This window comes from Podarcis vaucheri, assembly GCF_965113315.1.
Source record: "Podarcis vaucheri genome assembly, chromosome: 14".
Taxonomy (NCBI): domain Eukaryota; kingdom Metazoa; phylum Chordata; class Lepidosauria; order Squamata; family Lacertidae; genus Podarcis; species Podarcis vaucheri.
This window is the reverse complement of record NC_138752.1, coordinates 55,241,073-55,262,948: the sequence shown is the minus strand read 5'-3', so window position 1 is coordinate 55,262,948 and position 21,876 is coordinate 55,241,073. Positions and strand designations below refer to the sequence as shown.

The 21,876-nt window shown below is 54.8% G+C and overlaps 2 protein-coding genes across 9 annotated transcripts; one reads left to right on the top strand and one right to left on the bottom strand.

Annotated features, from left to right (window-relative positions):
- Positions 1-318: 318 nt before the first annotated feature.
- On the bottom strand, positions 319-8,717 carry LOC309518882 (histone-lysine N-methyltransferase EHMT2-like). Of its 3 annotated transcripts, none has more exons than XM_082199441.1 (13): positions 8,631-8,717; positions 8,204-8,247; positions 7,753-7,872; positions 7,446-7,550; positions 5,702-5,856; positions 3,852-4,001; positions 3,605-3,752; positions 2,960-3,037; positions 2,611-2,732; positions 1,500-1,586; positions 1,320-1,398; positions 1,049-1,215; positions 319-620 (listed from the first exon to the last, which is right to left on the bottom strand). In XM_082199441.1, exons 1-13 carry the CDS (start codon positions 8,641-8,643, stop codon positions 374-376), a joined length of 1,515 nt encoding a protein of 504 aa, XP_082055567.1. In that variant the 5' UTR covers positions 8,644-8,717; the 3' UTR covers positions 319-373. The 3 variants fall into 3 exon arrangements, with proteins under 3 accessions (XP_082055567.1, XP_082055566.1, XP_082055568.1); XM_082199440.1 differs by lacking the exon at positions 8,631-8,717 and adding an exon at positions 8,507-8,601; XM_082199442.1 differs by lacking the exons at positions 1,500-1,586; positions 8,631-8,717 and adding an exon at positions 8,507-8,601.
- An 82-nt stretch (positions 8,718-8,799) lies between these two features.
- Positions 8,800-21,285, top strand: PDIA2 (protein disulfide isomerase family A member 2). 6 transcript variants are annotated; one of them, XM_082199434.1, is made up of 12 exons: positions 8,800-8,865; positions 10,141-10,336; positions 11,732-11,938; positions 12,880-13,013; positions 13,375-13,515; positions 14,246-14,362; positions 16,258-16,383; positions 16,574-16,771; positions 19,118-19,238; positions 20,304-20,485; positions 20,649-20,738; positions 20,826-21,149. In XM_082199434.1, the coding sequence occupies exons 2-12, from the start codon at positions 10,147-10,149 to the stop codon at positions 20,901-20,903; spliced, it is 1,584 nt and encodes a 527-aa protein (XP_082055560.1). In that variant the 5' UTR covers positions 8,800-8,865; positions 10,141-10,146; the 3' UTR covers positions 20,904-21,149. The 6 variants fall into 6 exon arrangements, with proteins under 6 accessions (XP_082055560.1, XP_082055561.1, XP_082055559.1 ...); XM_082199435.1 differs by lacking the exons at positions 8,800-8,865; positions 20,826-21,149 and adding exons at positions 9,705-9,869; positions 21,160-21,285; XM_082199433.1 differs by lacking the exon at positions 8,800-8,865 and adding an exon at positions 9,705-9,869.
- The last annotated feature ends 591 nt before the right edge of the window (positions 21,286-21,876 follow it).

Here is a 21,876-nt window from a genome sequence, read left to right as displayed (position 1 = left end):
GGCCAACCCGGGGGAGCGCCCGGTCCGGCTCCTTCAGTTTTGCACGGGGCTCGGCGGGCGAGTCCCTTCCCTCCTTTTGGCCCAGGCGGGGGCTCCCTCGGCCGGACCGCTGAGTGGACCAGACGGTGCGGACCAGAGCAGAGGGGGTCCCGCCTCGGGTTGCCGCCGCCCTTCTTCCCGGCCCCTCATTTGCACTTCGGGGCCACTTTTGCAGAAAGCTCCTTCCAAGAGTCTTCCGTTGGAAGAAGCCTCCTCTCACTCGCCCACTTCTCCCCGCGGAACCCGGCCCCCGACGCAGCAATCAGGCCCGAGACAGCGGCTGGCTTCGGCTCTTTATTGGGAGGGATCCAGACAGGGGCTGGGGTCCGCGCAGCTAGCGCAGGGGGCGCCGTCGGGGCCGCGCAGAGCGGCGCGGGGCCGTCTTCAGCGGGCTGCTCCGCGCGGACTTGCGCGAGAAGCCGCGGAGCGGGCAGGACGTGGAGGTGCCCAGGCCCGGGTCTCCGGCGGCGGCGTCTGCCGTTGGCCCTTCCCTCGACGGCCGGTATCTGCAGCCGGGCGACTTGCACAAGCAAGCCCAGCGGCGGCCCTTCGCCTCCCAGAAGCGCTCGCCGTAGTCGAACCTGCGAGGGGCAGAAACGCCGCCGAGTGAAGACGGGGGCAAACTGGGCCCCTCCCGCCGCCCCCAATCCGGCAGGAGATCAGAGGACGCTTCGAGACCGGCTCTCGCCACCCCAGCTGCTGCAGCCAAAGTGCTGCTCTGTTCAAGGGCGGGGGAGAGCAGGAGCGGAGCCGCGTCTCCGGCGGTTGCCAGGCGCCCCTTCGGGAGTGGCTGAAGCCCCCGGGAGGCCACCAGCAGGGGGCGCCAGAGCCAATGACGGGCAGAGCCAAGAGGCTTGGCTCTAGGCAGCGCCTCCTCCCGGCTGAGTCTTGCAAGGGCAAACCCGAGACTGAAGTCCGAGAAGCCCCGCCCCCCTCCAGGGGGCAGGCAGGGAGGTGGGGGCCCCTTCACCCCACGGCAGCCCCCTTTCTCTCCGCCAGCACCACCTACGCCAGCTCTTCGCCCGCCTGGATGGCGCGGGCGCTGAAGAAGGCGATGCCGGGGATCTCGTGCGCCACGACCACCGGCAGAGCCACCAGGTTGGGCTGGCACGAATGGTTCAGGAAGCGGCCCACGCTGCCGTAGAAGCGCCCGTCCAGGCAGCACTCGGGGCCCGCCTGCGGGGAGAGGGGGGCAACGCTGAGCTCCGGTGCCCCACCCCCAGGAAGGGGGCACAAACCCCTCCCACCCCCCCCACCCCAAGTGGAGGCGGAAATGTCACCTGCGTGTCCACCACAAAGGAATAGGCGGCGTCCTCTCGCTGGGCAGCCTCGGCGCTGGAAATCAGCTCCCCAAAGTACCTAGCGGGCAGGAAAGGGCCATGAGGGGGTTTTTTTGGGGGGGACTGCCTGGACTCAGCCCCTCTCTTCTTCCCCCGCCCCCCCCCCGCTCTGGGACTTACTGGCAAAGGAAGGCTCCTCGGGGCACCTCCTGCATGGTGCGCACTGCCCAGCCCTTGCCTGGCACCCGGTACAGCTGCAGCTGCGTCCTGCGGATGAGAGGGTGCTGGGGCCCACGGAAAGCGGGACCCCCACCGGGCACCAGAGGGGCGAGGGGGGTTGTGGGGCGAGGAGAGAAGCAGGCAAGCAAGAGTCCCAAGGGCGGGGTGGCAAGCGGGGTTGTTTTTCTAAGGGAGCGACTTGGGGGGGGGCTGGCACGGAGGGAGAGCCACGTGGCGAGGGGGGTGGGCTTCGATTCGTCCCTTTGCTTCTCTCGCAGGGCTGCGGCAAGTATTTCTGCCCCTATGAAAGTGGCAGCGTTTGAACGCGCAAGGCGCCGTCTCCTTAATGGAAAAGAATAAAGGGTCCCCTCACGGAAGCAGGAATCTGGAAAGGGGCTGCTCGTAGAATCACAGAATGGCAAGGTTGGGGGGACACCAGGGGCCATCTAGTCCAACCCCCTGCCATGCGTGAGTCCAAACCAATTCACCCCTGATGGGCGGCCATCCAAGCTCTGCTTAAGAACGTCCACAGAAGGAGAGGCCGTTGAGACCACCGTGTGCCATTTGGCCAGGGGGCAAAGGAAGAGGGTGCCACGGCATCTGACCCAGGCTGGTGGGTGCTCCCACCCAGCCTTCGAAATTCCCCAGGCACCAAGCGCATTTCACAACTGGCGTGGGTGCCAACTGTGACCACACGGAGATCTCTGGGCGCCAGGTTGGTGACAGACATGCCCACCTGGCTGGCCCCCCCAGCTTCCTTAGGCAGGTCAGCAGAAGAGTTTATCTGTTCCATTTGTCTCCCCCCTTTTTCTCCAAGGAGTCCATGGTTCATCCCCCCCCCCCAGCTGATCCCTACAACGACCCTGTGAGGTCGGCTAAGAGGCTGTGACTGACCCAGTGAGCTTCATGACAGAGGGCGGATTCGAACTCTGATCTCCCAGGTCTTTGACACTCTCACCACTACACCCCACTGCCTTCCTGAAGTACTTCTGCTGTGGGGCTGCTCTATATATTAAGTCGGTAAACTTGCCGGGGAGCCCGCAGGCCCCTGGCCCAGGGAAAGGGGGCTCACCTGAGGCCCCTCTGCGCCACCCGGTTGGGGCAGGAGCTGGCGCAGGAGCAAAGCATGTGGCACTCGTAGATGGGGCCCGCCTCGCCCGTGCTGCCGGCCGCCTCTGGCGCCAGCCGGCCATCCTGGACCACAAGAGGAGAGAAGCGGCCGGCTGGCCCTCAGTGGCTCCGGCTGACCAGTGGCGTAGCGTGGGTTGTCAGCACCCGGAGCAAGGCAAGTAATTTGCGCCCCCTAACCCTAACCCCCAGATGTTGCGCCCGGTGCGGCCGGGCCCCCCTGCACCCCCCACGCTACGCCACTGCGGCTGACCTCCCCGCCTGACCCCAGGAAGGGCGGGAGCGGCTCTCACCGGAGTGTACCAGGAGCGCAGGCTGCGCTCGACACACGGGCAGGTGGGCGCAGAGCAGGAACTGGCGCACTCGCAGTGCTGAAAGAAGGCAAGGCGGTCAGGCGATTCGGGGGTCACGCTCAGGCCCCTACGAGGCCCCCAGAGGCCACTCTGCAGCCACAGCTTGGCAGACGCCTCATTCATTATTATTATTCATTTTTATTACTACAGGGAGCCAGCCCCGGCAGAGGCCCGCCAGACCCTCCCTCTCAAGCCACCTGGTCAGGGTCTCCTCGAGGCTCCCGGTGCCGGAAACAACGTCAAGAGGAGCAGCATCACTTCTCTGCACCATTCGACAACCAGGCGCCCTCCATGGGGGTTCAGAGGACAGACCCTGGTCAGCCCCCGGGTCGTCCAAAAGATGCTATTTGTTGGGTTTGGGGGGGCGCCCGGTTGGCAGAGGCTGCCTTCCAAGAGCACAAGGAGGCCTGAATGGTCGAAACGCAGCCCTGGGAAGTGTCTCTGGTTTGGAGGGCTGCTCAGAAGACGCCGCAGAGTTGTGGGGCGTCTGGATGGGTGGTGGGGCTTCCCTGCCCGCCCAGCAACTTCAGCCCCCCCGACTCGCCCTGGAGCACGGAAGAGGAGCGGGTGGGCAGTGCCCCTCACCTGACTTCTGCCCCAGCCCGTCGCGGGGAGCCCCGCGGAGTCCGACACCAAGTTCTGCGTGACGTAGAGGAAGGCTCCGGGGACCGGCTCCTCGTCCGCCCCGTTGACGCAAGGGATGGGGACTTGCTCGAAGCCCCGGGAGATGTCTCTGGGGACGAGAGGCAGGGGCGGCCCTTGAGCCACAGCTGCAGCCCGGGCGGAGGGAGGGGGGCCCGCCTTGGCCCAGCCGCCCCCGGGTGCCGCTCACCTGCAGAGGAGCCTCTCGGTCGGGTGGGGGGGCCGCGCAGAGGCGGCCTCCAGGGCCCGCCAGGAAGGGGAGCTGAGCTTGCAGCACTGCAAAGCCACTCGGCCGGCGCTGTTCTTCAGGGAGACTTGGGCGCCGTGGGCAAGAAGCAAGCTGTGGGACGCAAAGAGGGGCAGCTGAGCACCCTGGGGGGGGGGGCCCCCAGGTCCTCCAGTCAGAAGCTGGAGCACCAAGGAAGGACTAAGAAGGGCTGTGGCAGCCCCACCGACCCAGACCGGAGCCCCGGGGAGAACCGGGGGGGGGGCGGTTTCCTTTGCTCTCCATCCACACAACGCCCCCCTCCCAGTGGAAGCTTCCTGCTGCCTTCTCTAGCCAGGCTTCCCCCCAGACCTCCCTCCTCTCCCGTTGCAACTCCTGACTCCCTGGGGGTCGGCTAGGTTGACCCCCCCATCCTTCCCATCTGGCTCAGAGGGGCTAGGAGACCGCCTGCACTGCTCTCTCTTGGGGTGAGAATAGATGCTGGGAGAGGATATACAGTATTGGCCTGAATATAAGCTGCACTTTGTTTTTGCCAAATTCCGACCGTGAAAAGTTAAAAGTGCAGCTTAAATTCGCGACCTAACAAAAATTGGCTTTTACTATATCGCTGCTGAAACACACATACGGTCAAAATGTTTTCTTGCTGATTTACAAGGTTGAGACTGTTGTGCAGTCAATTCTAATGTCATTCATAGCTTTCCCCATATTTTACAGTGCAGTATTGTTTTTTTATTTGCATTTACAGTGCTATGAACAGGTGTTTAACCCACTTGGGGGTCCTCTCTAGTACCCACAGGGTTTTATTCTACATTTGCCATTTATGGGTGTGAATGCCTGCGGAATTTTAAGGGAGCGGCTTATATTCGGGTATTGTCTTTTTCTCTCCCCCCCCCCCTGAATTTTAGATGTGCGACTTATATTCGGGTCAATATGGTATTTGCTAGATATTATATCCTTCCTTCCTCAGGTTTGTGAGTTCACTGCAGAGTCCCCTCTGGCAGACTAGAGCTTCAGCGCCTCTCATGTGCCAGCCTAGCAAAGCGTGAGCGTCTGGCCTGTACTGCTCTTTGAATATCCCACCCTGCACAGCCAGGCCAAGAGAGAGGCGGGTGCTGACCTCTCATCTCCTTGCTAAGGGCACAAGGGAGCTTCTGGGCAATGGCTGCTTTGCTGCCAAGCTCTGGGCCTGGCTGGGGCCACTGGGCTGTGGGATGTAGCAGTCAAATACACTTCCTGTTTGACCAGAGTGGACACGCAAGGGGGTGTTACTCCAGTGCCAGGACTTCCTGTCACACCTGTCTGGAGCAGCCTTACCCTGCGTGTGACCAGGTAGGTGAGTGTGACCCCGGGAGACCCCATAAAAGAGCTGGTCATGCAGCCATCTTTCTCTTGACGCTTCTCTTGACGCTGCTCTCCTTATGTCTTTTGCTGTCTGCTGGCTCTCAGCCAGCAGCGCATGGGCTCAATCCCCATATAGGATAAACTCACACTCTCTTCTGTAACTACAAGCTAATGGCTGCCTTCAGGATCATACTGTGAACTGAATGTAAGTAACCTCCTTGTTACTTTTCAGAGAAGACTGTTGAGTCTTTATTCTTTTTAAAAGGGAATTAAAGGGGAATTTAGCAAGAACAAACCCAATCTGGACAAGCCAGACTGGATTGCTTAACTCAAGAGATCCTAATGAATCTACAAACTTCCTGCAATATTCAGGGGAATGTACTAGCATGAGTGAGGAAGGATAATATTTAATCTATATATCCTCTCCTACCATCCACAACATTCCCACATGGGCAGGGGAGACCCTCACTCACACGAGACATTCGTAGCGCCTCTCCTGGGCCGCCAGGTGAAGGGGAGAGTCGCCTTGGCCATTCAGCGCATCCACATCGGAGCCGGCATCCAGCAGCATTCTGGCGATGGAGGGGCTGCCCACATACACCGCCCAGTGCAGAGAGAGGTTCCCTTCCTAAGGAGGGAAGGGGGGTGGGCAGCAGAGAGAGTGGGGTGAGCTGAGCTGGGGGGGCCCTCAGCCAAGCACCTCCCAGGCCACCCTCGAGGGGTTGTGTGGCTCTGCAAGGTTTGCTGCCTCTCTCCAGGCCCCCACGGCCTGCTGCCCCCCGGATCCTTGAGACCTAGGCAGGAGGACCTGTGCCTGGCACAAGTGAGCAGCAGACCTCCCTGGCAGCCTCCCTGCCTGCCTCTGGTTGCAACGCACAGTCACACACAGCCTCTCCTTGGTCAGCCCCACAAGGTGCCCCCAGCCCCACAAGGTGCCCCCTCCAGTGCCCAGGGGCAGAGCAAGCCGATCAGGCAACTGGGGTGGCGCGTGTGCCATGCGCCCAGGGGTGGGGCCAGCTGCCCGTGGGGAGGGGCCAGCCGGGGCAGTACACTCCGTGGGGCCTCTGAGGAGTCTGCCTGCCTTCTCCCACTTAGCCGCCCTACAGCTGAGGGAGAGGCGGCGGCCGGACCATTTGGGTGAATGCCACCCTGCCTTTTGTCACCCCCCTCAGTGGTGACACCAGGGGCGGCCCACCCCTTCCTCCACCCCTGCCAGTGCCGTGGCATCGCGTGGCACTATGCCAGCAGGGAACGTGTGCCTGTGAGAGCTGCTTGTCCCCATTGGCAGCCCAGCCCACTTTGGGGATTCCCCGCTCAGCTCTGCCCTCTTCCTACCAACCGGGGCAAATCTACGAAGGAAGGAACGAAGCTTCAGCTTCTGGGCCGGAGGGGACCCAGAAGCCACTTTAGTCCACATGGCTTAATTTGGGGCACCCCATTTGAGCCACAGGATGGAGGCCAATTGCTTTGACTCAAATTGATTAATTTTTTGTTGTGTATATATCAACCAGCACAAAGTTTCATAGTAAGTAGCACAGTTCCGAAGAAAGAAGAATGGCAAACAAAATTAATGGACTATGCAGAATTGGACAAAATGACAGGAAGGATTCAAAACCTGCAGGACCAGAGATTTACAGCAGATGGGAAGAAATATACGATTTATTTGAAGAGCAACTGTAATCAACAAAGTACGCTAGTAGATCCACAAGAAGTTTTGTAAGGAGAAATGTATGAAGCATTGCAAATTAGAGAAAGAATAGTGATGTTAGTTAAAAGTAATTGTAGAAGTGAGAAATGTATATTTAGTGATTAGATTGGAAAATTTTCAGATGAGATTGATTGAAGTCCAAAAAAAATAAAATGTATAAGATGTTCAAAATATGTTTAATTATTGTTGAAAATAATATGTTGAAAATTAATAATATTTATATATATAAAAAAGAGAGTAAGTATCACAGATGTTGTAAGGAAGGAAGGAAGGGGAAAGTTGGCTGCTCTGCTGCCCCCCCCCCTTTCTAACAGACCTCCTTCTGGTTGCGAAGGGGCTTCCATAACACTTTAAGCTTCAGGGTCCCCAAATTGTAGCTCCATCTCTGCTCCCAACTGACTGGTCTTCTGTCTGGGTGGGCAATAGGGAGTGAATACCCCCACCCCAATTCATTCTCTCCCCCCCCCCGGATCCAGCCTTGCAGTGCAATCGGAGGGCGAATTCCTCACGTGATCCCGCACAGCTGGGTCTGCTCCGTGGGCCAGCAGGAGCTCCACCAGGCTCTCGTGTCTGTACTCCGTGGCCCAGAAAAGGGGCGTCCGGCCACTGGCGTCCTGGAGAGAGAGGGGGAAGCCAGGAGAACAGCTGTGGGGTGGGCCTTGTCCAGGCGAGGGGCCTTGGAGGGGGGCAAGGAGTCATCTCCCCCCCATCGCAGGCACATCCCAGCCCTCCCACCAAGGGAAAGGGGTCCACCACAGCCTGTGGGGCAGGCAGAGGGCCCTCCAACCCATCCCCTGCAGCCTCTGGCCGGCCTACCTGGCTGTTGAGGGCCTCTGGGTCCTGGGCAAGGATCTGGCGGGCTGCGTCACAGTGGCCCTTCCTGGCCTCCATGTGCAAAAGGGGGTCCGCGGCCACCGCCTCATCCTCCTCGTCCACCTGCAGGCAGGAAGCAACTGGCCTCCAAGCAGCCTCTGCCCCCCTGCCCTGGCCCTCCCCACAAACGGGTCATCCTGGCTGAGAGTGGCCCAGCCCAAGGGAGTCTGCGGGACCCCCTTCTCCTCCTCACAGAGGGTCAAGGCCAGAGAGCTGGAGAATCTGCTTTGCTGGGCAATGGAGCAGACGGCCAAGGGTCAGGGAGATGGAGGCTCTCCTCTTGCTCAGCAATGTGGAAAGGGAGGGAGGGAGGGAGGGAGGGAAGAAGCCAGTCCCCCCATCAGGGACGTCAGCAAGCACCCCAAGGGGGTCTCTGCCCAGAAGCATTCCTTACCTGTCTTTCAGAGGGGGCTTCGCCAGGCCCCAAACCTCGACTCTCTGTGGGGGAAAGGTGAATACAACATGCAGTTAGCTTGGTGCTGGCTGGAGTGCAAAGCTGAATGAAATATGGGGGTGGGGATAAGCCCCACCCCATATAATCAATCACAAGGAGCAGTGCATGTGCACTATTGGAATGGCAATCAACTTTGGGGAGGGGTCTGGCCCCCTCAAATAGGTTATTGGGGAGGCCAAAGCGACTTCAGCCAATAGGAGTTGGCTCCTACATTGGGGGGGCGAGCGCTTGAGAAACACACACTTCTTGGAGGGCACTCACTATGTTCCTCAGTTTCCTTTGCTCCCCCCGCCCAGAGAATAAGCCCCCCACTCTGTGCCAAGATTCCCATTTCCAACACACACACACCCCACCAAGCCCGCCTCACCGCTGAGCCCCATGGCAGTACCACTCTGCGTGGGCAGCAGTCGTTGGGGCGGAATTCAAACAATGCCCGGAGGAGGGCGGGCATTCCATGGAATGGCGCTGTGTCCGGCCAGGACCAAGTGAGGAAGAGCAAGGGGAAGCTGGGCAGGACCCCACACAAGACCCCTGCTTGGGTCTGGCCAACACCCCCTGGGAGCCCCCCCTCTGGGTTGCTGAGCACAGCCGCAGGCCAGGAGGTCTGGCCAGGGAGAGACATTCTCTAGATGGCCTGCTATTTCGTATTATTGTTGTATTATATTCCCCCCCCCTTCACTCTAAAGTCCCAGGGATTGTGGGGGGGGGGGGTTGTTACAGCAATTAAAAAACATCATTAATAATGTTGTGGTTTGGGTCAGTCTGCAGGGTGCCTGGAGTCCCTTCTGACACTTGGAGTCCTGAGCCCAGGAAGGGTTAATGGCTGATGGGAGAAGCCATGGCTAACTGGGCAGTTGCAAGTGAATGGCCTGCCATTTAAGCACCTCATCAGCATCTCTTTGCCCAGCCAATGGGTCAAAATAAATAAATAAAAATTGTCCAGTATAGCACCTCAGAGACCAACTAAATAGGTGTTGGCCAAGGGACTAGGGCTGCCAGATTTCAAAACGTGAAAATCCTGAAACAAAAGTTGTTCAGCTTTTCTTTTCTTTTTGCCCAAAGTTGTTGATATTTTTGGGCAAAATCATGGCTTGCCACACACCTGGATTTTCCTGGACATTTTCCTGAATGCTGCTTCCCACTGCAGTATTCTGGGTATGTCCGGGAAATTCACACCAAGGACCATCAGCGTCCGAAATGAAGGAGCTGGATTGCCAGGGCAATGACTAACTGGGGGTGCCTCGCCGGGCTGGGATGTGGAAGGACGGTGGCCAGCCTGGCTGGTGAGATCTGAGCTGAGCGGAGACTGCAGGCTGAGACAGCGCCATGCTTGATTGATGGGCGATTCCAAGGCTGTCACAGAAGAAAGGCCTTTTGGGGTGTCAATGCTATGAGATCCTCCATCTTTGGTTCAGGCTGTAGATGTGTAAATAAACTGTCCCTCATTCCAAGGGAACCCAGTCCTGGAACCCCTGCAATCTCGCCCTGCTTGGAGACTGGGGGCCAGGCAAGCCGCGCTTTTCTACCAGTGCTGTGTCCCCTTGAATACCCCCAGAAAAAAGCACTGATGCAGTCACAGTCGGCCAATTAGCTCACATCAAAGCAAGTGAGTGTAAATGCATTCATTGTTACTATTAATTGTGGGGTTATCTTGATTTCTAAGATGGTGTTTGCAGAGCTTCCAGAGCCGTTTGCCTTGGGTTCAGCACCCCCTCCCCAGCAGCTCTTATCGGGCAGCCAGTGGGGAAAGGCCACGTGGGGCAGACTCTGGCTCCACGTCACGGGAAGGCTTGCCCCGGGAGCTTTATCTGCCCCCTTCCCTGCCTGGCATCTCCTGGCTCCGGCACTCTGCCTCTCTCTCTCTCTCTCTCCTCCAGGCTGCTATGGGCTGCCTCCCGAGACTCCTGCTGGCCCTGGGGCTGGCAGTGGCCTTAGTGCTGCGTTTGGGGGCCCAGGAGAGCAGGAACCAGGCAGAGGGAGAGGAGGAAGAGGAGGACCAGGGGGTCTTGGTGCTCAACCAGAGCAACTTTGCCCAAGCCCTGCGGAAGCACAAGCTGCTCCTGGTGGAGTTCTGTGAGTAGCAGCTGCTGCTGCGGGGGGGAGAGCTTGAACGGGGCACCCCAGGGACACCCCTTGCTTGCACCCCCAGGCAAAAAGCAGCAGGCGCTGAGAGGGGGCAGGTGGGGCAAACTAGGGCGGCTGCTTGGTTGCTTAGCGGAGTGGGCACAGCGGACCCTGTTAAGGGACATCCCCTCTCAACTAGGGCCAGGGCCTTTTCAGCACTGGCCCCGACTTGATGGAACGCTCTGTCCCAAGAGACCAGGGCCCTGCGGGACTTGACATCTTTCCGCAGGGCCTGCAAGACGGAGCTGTTCCGCCTGGCCTTCGGGCTTAGACTCACTCTGACCCCTCATATGGGATTTGGTATATACCATATTTTTCACTCTATAAGACGCACCAGACCACAAGACGCACCTAGTTTTTGGAGGAGGAAAAGAAAAAAAATATTCTGAATCTCAGAAGCCAGAACAGCAAGAGGGATCGCTGCGCAGTGAAAGCAGCGCTCCCTCTTGCTGTTCTGGCTTCTGGGATAGCTGCGCAGCCTGCATTTGCTCCATAAGACGCACACACATTTCCCCTTACTTTTTAGGAGGGAAAAAGTGAGTCTCATAGAGCAAAAAATACAGTAATTTCCCCCTTGGCTTTTTTGCTTGCCCATGTAAGACCAGCATGGTTGAATATCTGATGTTTCCTCCCTTTATGGTCTTGATTTATGGGCTGCTACTAAGATGAGGCTGCATTTTAAGCAGTATTTTAATTAACTTTCCCCCCATTACGTTTTGTTGTAATTTATATTTGGTGTTAGCCATCCTGAGCCTGGCCCTGGCTGGGGAGGGCAGGGTATATATATTTTTTTATCATTATATTATCATTACCCTTCTTGTAGCTCCCGCCTCACCTTCCAGCCCCCCACCCCACCCCAGCCGTGTCCTCCTGTGGCACCACAGAGCTGCTTCTGTTGGAGCAAACCTGTTCTATGCGCTGGAAGGCGAAAAAGGGATGAAGGAGATGAGATTAAGCAAACACGGCTATCAGCAGCCTATTGGGAGAGCAAACATGGCATGCCAGGTCCTCCACAAAGCCTGGCCCAGGGGGAAGAAGGGAGGGCAGCCCACAGAACCACACCCTCCTGCTGTGCCTGTGGCTCCTGAGACCCACCGGTGTGCATGTACCCCCCCCCCATCACCACCACAATGGGGTTGCTCTGGCCCCACACTCAGAGACAGCAAACGCTTCCCAAGGCCAGTTGCTGGAAAGCGCAGGAGGGAAGAGTCGCTCTCACACCCCGGTCTTGCTTGTGGGCTTCCCTGTGGGGCTTCTGGCTGGCCACTGGGAGAACAGGGTGCTGGACCTGCTCTTGGTTGCCTGTGGGGTGGACGCTTCACCCCGCCTCCTTTTCCCTCCCAGATGCCCCCTGGAGCAGTCACTGCCAGGCCCTGGCCCCGGAGTACGCCAAGGCCGCCGCCCTGCTGAAGGAGGAGGGCTCTGCGCTGCGCCTGGCCAAGGTGGACGGGGAGCAGGAGAAGGAGCTGAGCGCAGAGTTCGGAGTCAGCGGCTTCCCTGTCCTCAAGCTGTTCAGAGACGGCAACCGCACTCACCCAGCGGACTTCACAGGTCAGAAGAGGCAGTGGTTTTGCGGGGCGTTCTCAGCTGCCCTGGACCTCCCCTGTCGGAGGCAGGGTGGCTCTGAATACCCATGGGTGCGGCCCTTGGGTCCCTTTGGGGGCATCCGGCTGGCCCCTTTGAGAACAAGATGCTGGACTAAATGGGCCTGATCCAGCAGCAGCCGGGGTCTCCCTTGGTTCTTGTCCTGTGGCTCTTTGGGCATGAGGTGTCAAGCGAGGGAGTTCCCCTCTTCCTCCAGTAGCTCACAGATAAGAATTAATGAGCAGTTGATAGATTTATAGTCCTTTATTACAACATCGTGTTGCACACACAGACAACCCTCTGCAAGGAGATCAGTTGCATATTCTGAATCTGACTTCCAACTTCTGCAGCAAGGAGTGCGCCAACGGGAAGTCCCTCCCCCTCTCAGTCTCCTTTGTTCTCCGAGTCCAAGGGGAGGGGGGTCTCTCCCCCACTTTCAATTGATGTATCTTCCAGCTGCCCGCTCCCTTCCGGATCGCTTGTCATTGTCTCATAGCTGGGTAACTCCTCCCTAACCTGTTCAGCTTCTACGTTTGTTTCTGCCTCTCTCTCTCTGCTTCTGGAAATGCTGGAGGTTTGGTGGTGGGGGGGGGGGAATATTCCCCTTCCTCTTGAGAGGAGCTGATCTGCCTGCGACTGCATTCCCCAGTCTTCAGATCCAGACCATTCCCTGACATGAGGGCTTCACCTCAGAGGGAGCAAGAAGAGCTCTTCGCTTGCAGCTCCTCGCCTAGATTTCCCGGGATTGCATTTGCATCACATCAGGGGCTTATTCTCATCTGAACCTCAGCCGCCATGAGCCCCTGCGAGAGGAGTGGTGCCATTCGCCACTCTCCCTTCTTAAGGCAGTGCCTGGTCAAGCAGGTGGTGCTGCCCCACAACTCACACTTTTGCCGCCCGTTTGCCAGGCCAGCGAGACGCAGAGGGAATCGTGAAGTGGCTGAAACGGAAAGCTGGGCCCAGTGCGGTGCTGCTGGATAATGCCAGCCAGGCGGCTGCTTTCCTGGATGCCAACGTGGTGGCGGTGGTCGGATTCTTCTCTGTGAGTGCCCCGCTTGCGCCTCTGCACTCCTCCAGCCAAGCCAAGCTGCTCCCCCTGAGCTGCTGTTTCCTGGTGGTGCAGCCTGCTGCCCGTTCCCTGCAGCTGGGAAAGGGAGGAAATGTGAGGGTCAGCCTCTGGCACATCCCAGGGGACATTTGGGCCCCAACTGACAGGCTGGGGAGCCCCCAGGGAGTTGCTGTCTTAGGGCAGCTTCCCCGCACCCAAGGCCCTGCCAGGGGAAGCAGGTCTCCCAGAACGAGACTCTCTTTCCTCTCCACAAACGGAGCGCAGGCCTCCGATATCCTTTGTGTGCTGCTCCTGGCCTCCTGTGCCCGGCTCAGCCGCCACGCATTCCTTGCAGGACCTGCAGGATGAAGACGTGCGCCTCTTCTACGATGTGGCCAGCGATGCTCCGGACGTTGCCTTTGCACTCACCAACTGCTCGGAGCTCTTTGAGAAGTTCAACGTGACCCACCCTGGCACCGTCTCTCTCTTCCGGAAGGTGAGCGCTGGGCAAGGCGGGCACTTCCAGGAGCTTAGCAGGGTTGGTTAAAAGACCGGGGGGGGGGCATTTAGAGGGGAGGCGCTTCTTTCTGTGACTGGTGCAGCTGCTGAGATTTAGATGGTGCTCCCTGGATCTGCCCAGACAGACTCTGTCACATAACCGTTTCTTGAGTGGATTTTTTTTGAAACATCCCTCAAGTACAGCTGAAGGCAGTATATTTAATCTTGCAAGAGTATAAGTGTGTCTATATTCTGGAATTATTAAGTTATGCAAACAGGGTGCCAGAGAGTCAAGACAACTGGGTGGAAAATAGTCATACCATGCCCAAAATTTCCTTATTGTGGCCAGATTGTTCTGTTGCTCGATATCATTTTAAGCACTGCCTAATTAAGTTGTTCACTTTTCTAAAACCCAGTGTGAGTAGCTGGGCTATCATCCTTCGATTATTGTCCATTCTGGGTTGCCCAACCACTGCTACAGTGTCCTTTCTCTTGGCAGATCAAGATGAGCAGGTGACAGCAAAGGTTGCAAGGTTTTTCGCCGGGGCAATTAGAATAAGATCCCTTATTTGACCATTGACCCAAACCCCCTAAATGTTTTTTACATAATTGACTTTTTACCTTTATCCTCTGTATACCACAATTTTGTTTGCTTTATTGTTATGGCTGGTGGCTGATGCAAAGAAAGATTCATTCATTCATTAATCCCTTCATTCATTCTTTTGCAGCACGATGAGTCCCGGGAAGACTTCCTGGTGGATGAAGAGCTGGGCCTGGATGGGGCGGAGCTGGCACAATTCATCCTGGTCCAGAGCCTGGAGCTGGTGATGGAGTATACGAGCCAGGTGAGAGGAAGCTCTGCGGCTCCTCAGACCCTTCTTCCTCCTGGCTGCCAGCCAGAGCCCAGCTCCTCTTGGCTCTTTCTTGCCAGGGTTGCTTGTCCCTTTCAGGGATTTTCCAGCATTGCAGGGGGTTGGCCCAGATGACTGGGGGGGGGCTTCCAACTCGTGACCTCCCCTTCTAGCAAGCAAAGCCCCACCACAGCTCAGCACCTCCAGAGGGAGAGGAGCCACTGCATGTCAGGCTCCAGGGAATCTGATGCAAATAGAGCACAAGGGCCAACCCAAATGGTCAAAGGCCTGGAAACGATGCCTTATGAGGAACGGCTAAGGGAGCTGGGCATGTTTAGCCTGGAGAAGAGGAGGTTAAGGGGTGATATGATAGCCATGTTCAAATATATAAAAGGATGTCACATAGAGGAGGGAGAAAGGTTGTTTTCTGCTGCTCCAGAGAAGCGGACACGGAGCAATGGATCCAAACTACAAGAAAGAAGATTCCACCTAAACCTTAGGAAGAACTTCCTGACAGTAAGAGCTGTTTGACAGTGGAATTTGCTGCCAAGGAGTGTGGTGGAGTCTCCTCCTTTGGAGGTCTTTAAGCAGAGGCTTGACAACCATATGTCAGGAGTGCTCTGATGGTGTTTCCTGCTTGGCAGGGGGTTGGACTCGATGGCCCTTGTGGTTTCTTCCAACTCTATGATTCTATGATCCCTCCCACAGTGGCAGCCAAGAAGCAGCTAAAAAAAGAAGAGTTCTTACCAAGTCTTTTATTCAATATTTACAGAGAGAGAACACAGAAATTGTGGGAATGTTCAGGGAGGCAGGAGAGGATATATTGTTTATTAAAATCCTTCCCAAGTTGCCCTAGCAAGTTCTTTAACTTAGCAGAGTTTTAACATATCCAAGCAGCAGAAGGACAAGAAATATGAGCTACATTGCTAAGACAGACAGACAGAAAAGAATATACATCCCCTCTCTCTGAAAGCAGAGAGGCAACTGGAACAAAGGAACAGGAAACCAGTAATATCAACATCCGTCTCCCGTGAGACTTCCAACAGTCTGGAATGTCTGGAATGTAAACAGAGTCTTGTGACTCCAAGCACTGCACAGTGGCAAAACAGAAACCTAACATCCTTCCCTTTTCTGTGAACACCACTGGGCAGCGTGTCAAAACAGAAACCTAACACTCACACCCCTCCACCCCTGGGGGGTCCCCGCTCTGGCATTCCCAAAGCAAAGGAAGGATTAGACTCTGATTAATAGAAGACACACAGAGGCTTGACCAGCAAGACTCTGGAAGGGGTGCGTATATCACATAATAATGCCTGTCCACCCTCCGGCCCAGGTCGTTTTATTCACAAAAGAACTTTTTACACAGTGTACTTAAGAACCAACCAGATTTCCTCTGAGCATTTCAAAAACCCCACGTGGGACAAAGGTAAACTACAAAAACTAATTAAGCATGCATACTTCTGGGGTAAATAAAACAGAACAAAAAAGGAGGGATGCATTCAGCAACCCCGGAGGTCATAAACAGCAATAAACCTGATAGGAAGGATGGCAAGGATGATGGGGATCTTTATCACCTTCATGTGAAAAACTATTTCTTGGTCCTGAGATGAACAAAATCAAGGAAGGGCACATCAAAGAACTGCCTACTATCTTTCATGGCCGAGGATGCCTGGCGAAGCAACTGGTAACTGGGCTGTGTACGTGACTTGTCAAGCAAGAGAAATAGGACAGGGATGCAGAGGCGTGGATTGATCAAAAATCATATCAAAATGGCTTAAACCCAGTCAACGCAAGGCTTTCATTGCTGACACAGATGGCTTGCTCCATATTTCGTATAATTCCTCCTAGCAATCCCACCTGATATACACCCCCCTGTGTCTTTCCCTTAGAACTCCTCCAGGATATTTGGGGCAAAGATCCCAAACCACCTGCTGCTCTTCATCAACAAGACGCAGGACACTCAGCTGGAGCTCCTCAGCAGCTACCGAGATGCGGCCCCTGCCTTCCGGGGAAAGGTGAGCCCCCCGTGGCCAGCCGGCACATCTGCCCTGGGGCTTTGTGGGGTGGTCCCATGCAGGGAGGGGGTGGGGTTTGTGTGGGTGCTGTGTTTTCTGCTTCTGGGAGGCGAGTCCCAGGGAGCATATTCCTGCCCTGCCAGGGGTTGGACCAGACTCCTCTCTGCCCCTCTACGCATCCCCTGGGCAGGTGCTTTTCGTGCTGGCCGACGTCAGCGGGGAAGGAGCCCAGATCCTGCACTTCTTTGGCCTCAAGAGCCACGAGGCTCCCGCCATCCGCTTCATCAACATCGAGAGCAACAGGAAATACCTCTTGGTCGCAGACGGATCCCTCACGGCTCCTGCCATCCATGCCTTCTGCCAGGAGGTGATGGAGGGCAAAGTCCAGGTGGGCAGCCGCATGGTCAGGCTGGGTGGGGGGCGGAGAGAAAGGGACGAGGACTCTTTTTTATATTCCTTTTTATTAGTTTTTTTTTTAAATGTACTTCACATACAATTTATCATTCACTTACATGTTTCTTTTTGTCTTTCCCACCCACCCCGCACTGATGTTTTTTATCCTTAATTGCTGCATTTATTGTTGTAGTTGTTGTTTAGTCGTTTAGTCATGTTCAACTCTTCATGACCCCATGGACCAGAGCACACCAGGCACTCCTGTCTTCCTCTGCCTCCCACAGTCAAAATAAAAAAAATCCTTCCAGTAGCACCTTAAAGACCAACTAAGTTAGTTCTTTTCCTGTAAGACCTATTGCAGTCGTATCTGCCTCCCACAGTTTGGTCAAGCTCATGTTCGTAGCTTCGAGAACACTGTCCCACCATCTCGTCCTCCGTCGTCCCCTTCTCCTTGTGCCCTCCATCTTTCCCAACACCAGGGTCTTTTCCAGGGAGTCTTCTCTTCTCATGAGGTGGCCAAAGTCTTGGAGCCTCAGCTTCAGGATCTGTCCTTCCAGTGAGCACTCAGGGCTGATTTCCTTCAGAATGGAGAGGTTTGATCTTCTTGCAGTCCGTGGGACTCAAGTCTCCTCCAGCACCAGAATTTGTACTTATTACTAAACCCCCCAATTCCATCTGATCATTCTTTTTTTCTCCCCCACATATTTCAAATCCACTCCTACCATTCCTGTTCATGGAACATTTATTTGATTCTTATTAGTTTGTGGCCCCATGCACATATTGTATGTCTTCTGTTTATGAATTTTGAAACAGTATAGTGTTATAAAAATAGTCAGTATATTATTAGCCGGCATGTTGCTTGTTGTTGTTCATATTTCAAATCCTGCACGCAATTTCCTATTGCTAAAATATTTTGGCAGGTAGTCTAAAAAAAAGGCCTCCCATTTTCCATAAACAGTTCATCGCTGCGTCCTCTGAGTTTTACCATCAGTTTTGCCATTTCAGCATAATCCATTCATTTTATAAGCCATTCTTCTCTGGTTGGAGTCTCTTTGAAGGCTCTTCAGGGATGCCACTGTCAGGAGCTCGTCCTACACTCGAGTAGGACCCTGGCAGAGACACATGCCTGACTGGCATGTTCTCTCCCTCCTGGTCAATCATTCAGAGCTTCATAAGCTTTCTTCAGCCCGAACATCACAGCGACCGATGCCAACTGACACCGGCACACTTAGGGACCCGCAGAGGTTGCGCAACTTGCGTGACAGACCTCAGCAACTCAGCATTTTGGCTAATCTACTTTATTTACATATAAACACACACGGAGCACTGCAAAATGGCTTCCTCTCTCTCTAGCATCAGACAGCAAAGAGGAAAAAAACAAAGGACAATAGTCCCAGTTCACGGAACACAGTAACACAAACATCCTGTCTCCGTCACTTCCCACTCTGTGGAGTCAAAACATATACCGTCATGTGATACACAAAAATCCCATGACTGCAATCACGGAGCAGGAATTCTAACAGCCACCATCCCTCACCCCAGATGGGAAGGAGCTCTGCCCTACAGGTGAGCTGCTGGTGGGGCAGTGGCCACAGCCTCTGCCAGGTCCCCTCTCCCCCCAGCAGTAGGGAAGGGGCCAAAACTGCAGAGTGGAGGAGGCTGCCTTCCTTGCAGTGGGGGGAGACCCATAGGCCTGAAGTCTCTCACCACTCCTGTCTCATAGTAAGGTTAAAGCTTACTGGGAAATGATATATAATGAATTGGAAAAGATGTTTAAAATAATGTTTGTAAAAGCAAACCCAGAAGCTTTCCTTTAGGGAGAGAACTACTCAAACTGTACAGAAATTTATTCATGTATGCGATTACAGTAGCAAGAATGTTACTTGCCCCAAAATGAAAAGAAGCAGAAGTCCCAGCAAAAGAAGAATGGATATAAAAACTTATGGAATATGCAGAAATGGCGAAACTTACCGGAAAAATAAGAAATCAAGATAGCAAACTTTTTATAAAAGAATGGAAACGGTTTATTGGATATTTACAAACAAACTGTAAACAGATAAGAACATTGGCAGCATTATTGTAACAACCTGAAGTCTTATAAGAGAATGAATTTAAAGTAGATGGATAAATGAGCAAATTAATTTGGATGTGCAGAGAATATTAAAAATAAATTTAAGGAACTACACAAAGAGGGGGAAGAAAGTCAAGTTTTGAAATGTTAAAATGATTGTAAAATTATTGAAAGGTATAAAACTGAAAATCATAAATAAAATAAAAATAAAAAACAAGTCTGTCACCACTCCACCGACCCACAGCACTAAGCGTTGCTCCATCTTTCCAGCCGTACCTGATGAGCGAGGAGATTGCAGAGGACTGGGATAAGGCGCCAGTCAAGACCCTGGTTGGCAGAAACTTTGATCAAGTGGCGTTTGACGAGAGCAAGAGTGTCTTTGTGAAGTTCTGTAAGTGGCACTTTGGGACTGGGGAGGAGGAACCTCAAAGCTGCCTCTGGGGCTCGTCCGCCTTCCCTCCTGGCATCCTCTGGAAACTTACTGGGAGGGCAGCCCTCCGTGGGGGTTTTCCCCTCTCATCCCCAGTTGGCAGAAACAGGCTTGACCCAGACTTTTCAGGTACATATACAGAGCTCAATGATATATACATATACAGAACTGCAGGAATCTTTTTGCCCGGTGTGGGACTCAAACCCAGGAGCCTGAGGTTCAAAGTCTTGCGCTCTACTGACTGAGCTATCTCCAGGAAAATTGCTGCTGAGAGAACTTGCTTGCTTTGCAGACTTTCAGAGCCCAGCCCTTTCCAAGCGGTTCAGAAAACATTTATTACAAAAACTGCATAGAAATAATTTACCAGTGTGATAACAAATGTGTATCAGCCAAAGAGTCTGGAATTTATAAAGTCTTCAGGATACTTTGAAATGGGGCCAGAATGCTCAATGGGGCCAGAATTCCCTGAGGAGGAAATCCCGAAAGGCTGGGCCCACCACTGAGAAGGTCCTGTTTCCCATTTTTAACACTTGATTGCGAGCTGCTCAGAGTGGCTGGGGAAACTCAGCCAGATGGACGGGGTATAAATAAATTATTATTATTATTATTATTATTATTATTATTATTATTATTATTACCCATCAATCCAATAGGCCATAACAGGCCACAATGGAGTGGGGGCTTTGAAGCTGAACTCACAAGTCCCGGCAGGGTTACAGTGGGGCAAGGGGTCTCAAACTATGTAGGGCTTTAACAGTTAAAACCAGGGCCTGAAAATGGGAGCAGAAAGCAACCGGCAGCCAGTGCAGTTGGTACCAGATCAGTGCAAACACCCATTACATCCTCTGTGCCAGTTGTGGGGTCATTTTTAAAGGCAGCCCCACAGCAAGGTGTTAAGAGGGACGCAGCCTGCACAACTGAAACCAGGTCAGCTTTCTCCAGAGAGGAATGCAGTTGGTGAACCGGCCTGATGAGAAAACAGACTTGCGTCTTCCTAACTCCATCCCTTCTCTTCCACTTCCACAGATGCCCCCTGGTGTCCCCACTCCAAGGCGATGGCACCCGCCTGGGCAGAGCTGGGCGAGAAATATAAAGACCGCGAGGACGTCCTCATCGCCGAGATGGACGCCACGGCCAATGAAGTAGCAGGGCTCCCCATCCGGGCCTACCCAACGCTCTACTACTTCCCTGCAGGGCAGGACAAGAAGGTAATGCAGGTGCCCCGTGGTGTGTGTGGGGGGGGAACTGTGGCCGCAGGATGTGCCCAGGTCCTCCGGGACACTAGAGCAAGGAGGCTCCCCCAGGAGGTAGAAGGGAGGCAGCAGCTGCTTGTGGGGCAAAGCCAGGCCAACACCCCGTTTTCCACTCCAGATGATCGAGTACCGGAGCGCCAGAGACCTGGAATCCTTCTCGGCGTTCTTGGAGAACGGGGGTGAGGTCCCTCCCCAGGACGACACCAAGGTGAGTTTCAGCGGCAACCCCTTGTGCCCACTCCGAACATTGAGTTTGTCCCTGTTCCCACGGTGACACTGGGCTCTGGCTTTCCAGGCTGCCCAGACCCCCGAGGAACCCCAGGAGAATCGAACGAGCCCACCAGGCTCCTCAGAACCAAGAGACGAGCTGTAGACCCGGCCGTGGCCTCCGAGGGCATCGCTTCCTTCGTGGCTCCGCTGCACGTTTGCCGGTGGCCAAAAATCTGAGGATCTGGGACAGTCGCCACGTGTGAGAGTTGTGCAATGTAGGGGACAACAGCTCCCTCCCCCCCCCCCCCGGATCAGACTCCCACTCCTGCCTAAATGCTGCCCTGGGAAGAGGCAAGCAGCCCCTTCCTCCTCCTCCTCGTTTTTATATATTTATTTATATCCTGCCTTCTCCCTGAAAGGGACTCACAGGTGGCTCACAGACGAAAACACCGGAAGGAAGCAACAACTGAAAAGCAATGAAGCACTAGCAGAAATCTATCATCTATCAATTATGATGATCTATTAAAAACATGCAGATAATTGCAGCACCAGCCCTTTCACTGACAGCAGCCCCCCGTGTCCCACCCTCCCCAGCGGCGGCCTCCATCCCGGGGAGAAAGCTGCAAATCTCTGCAGCTTAGTTAGAAGGTGGCAGTGCTAGTTTAGAAGTCACACAGGACTCTTCCTCGGGGAGAAGGGAAAGGCAGCAAGCACAGACCATTTGTGGATGGGGATGAGGGCTGACCCAAGGCCTATCCTCTAAATCAGGGGCAGGCAAACTAAGGCCCGGGGCCGGATCCAGCCCAATCGCCTTCTCAATCTGGCCCGCGGACGGTCCCAGAATCAGTGTGTTTTTACATGAGTAGAATGTGTCCTTTTATTTAAAATGCATCTCTGGGTTATTTGTGGGGCATAGGAATTCGTTCATTCCCCCCCCCAAAAAAATATAGTCCGGCCCCCCACAAGGTCTGAGGGACAGTGGACCGGCCCCCGGCTGAAAGAGTTTGCTGACCCCTGCTCTAAATTAAGAGTGTGCTTCACCCAAGCAATGTCCCACCGTCTGGCTGAGGTCCTGGCCCCCAAAGCAAGCCAAGGCAGCACCTTGCTATCAGCCCACACAGCCCTGCAGATGGGGC

Excerpts from the sequence above, each read along its gene's own strand:
- LOC309518882 (XM_082199440.1), bottom strand. The coding sequence starts at position 8,594 with ATGGGAATCTTGGCACAGAGTGGGGGGCTTATTCTCTGGGCGGGGGGA. Across the intron at positions 1,587-2,610 it reads GTGGCGCAGAGGGGCCTCAG|GACGCAGCTGCAGCTGTACC; the intron begins GTGAGCCCCCTT and ends TCTCATCCGCAG. Across the intron at positions 621-1,048 it reads CAGGCGGGCGAAGAGCTGGC|GTTCGACTACGGCGAGCGCT; the intron begins GTAGGTGGTGCT and ends TGCCCCTCGCAG.
- PDIA2 (XM_082199432.1), top strand. The coding sequence starts at position 11,491 with ATGTACCCCCCCCCCATCACCACCACAATGGGGTTGCTCTGGCCCCAC. Across the intron at positions 16,384-16,573 it reads CCCCTGCCTTCCGGGGAAAG|GTGCTTTTCGTGCTGGCCGA; the intron begins GTGAGCCCCCCG and ends TCCCCTGGGCAG. Across the intron at positions 19,239-20,303 it reads GAGTGTCTTTGTGAAGTTCT|ATGCCCCCTGGTGTCCCCAC; the intron begins GTAAGTGGCACT and ends CCACTTCCACAG.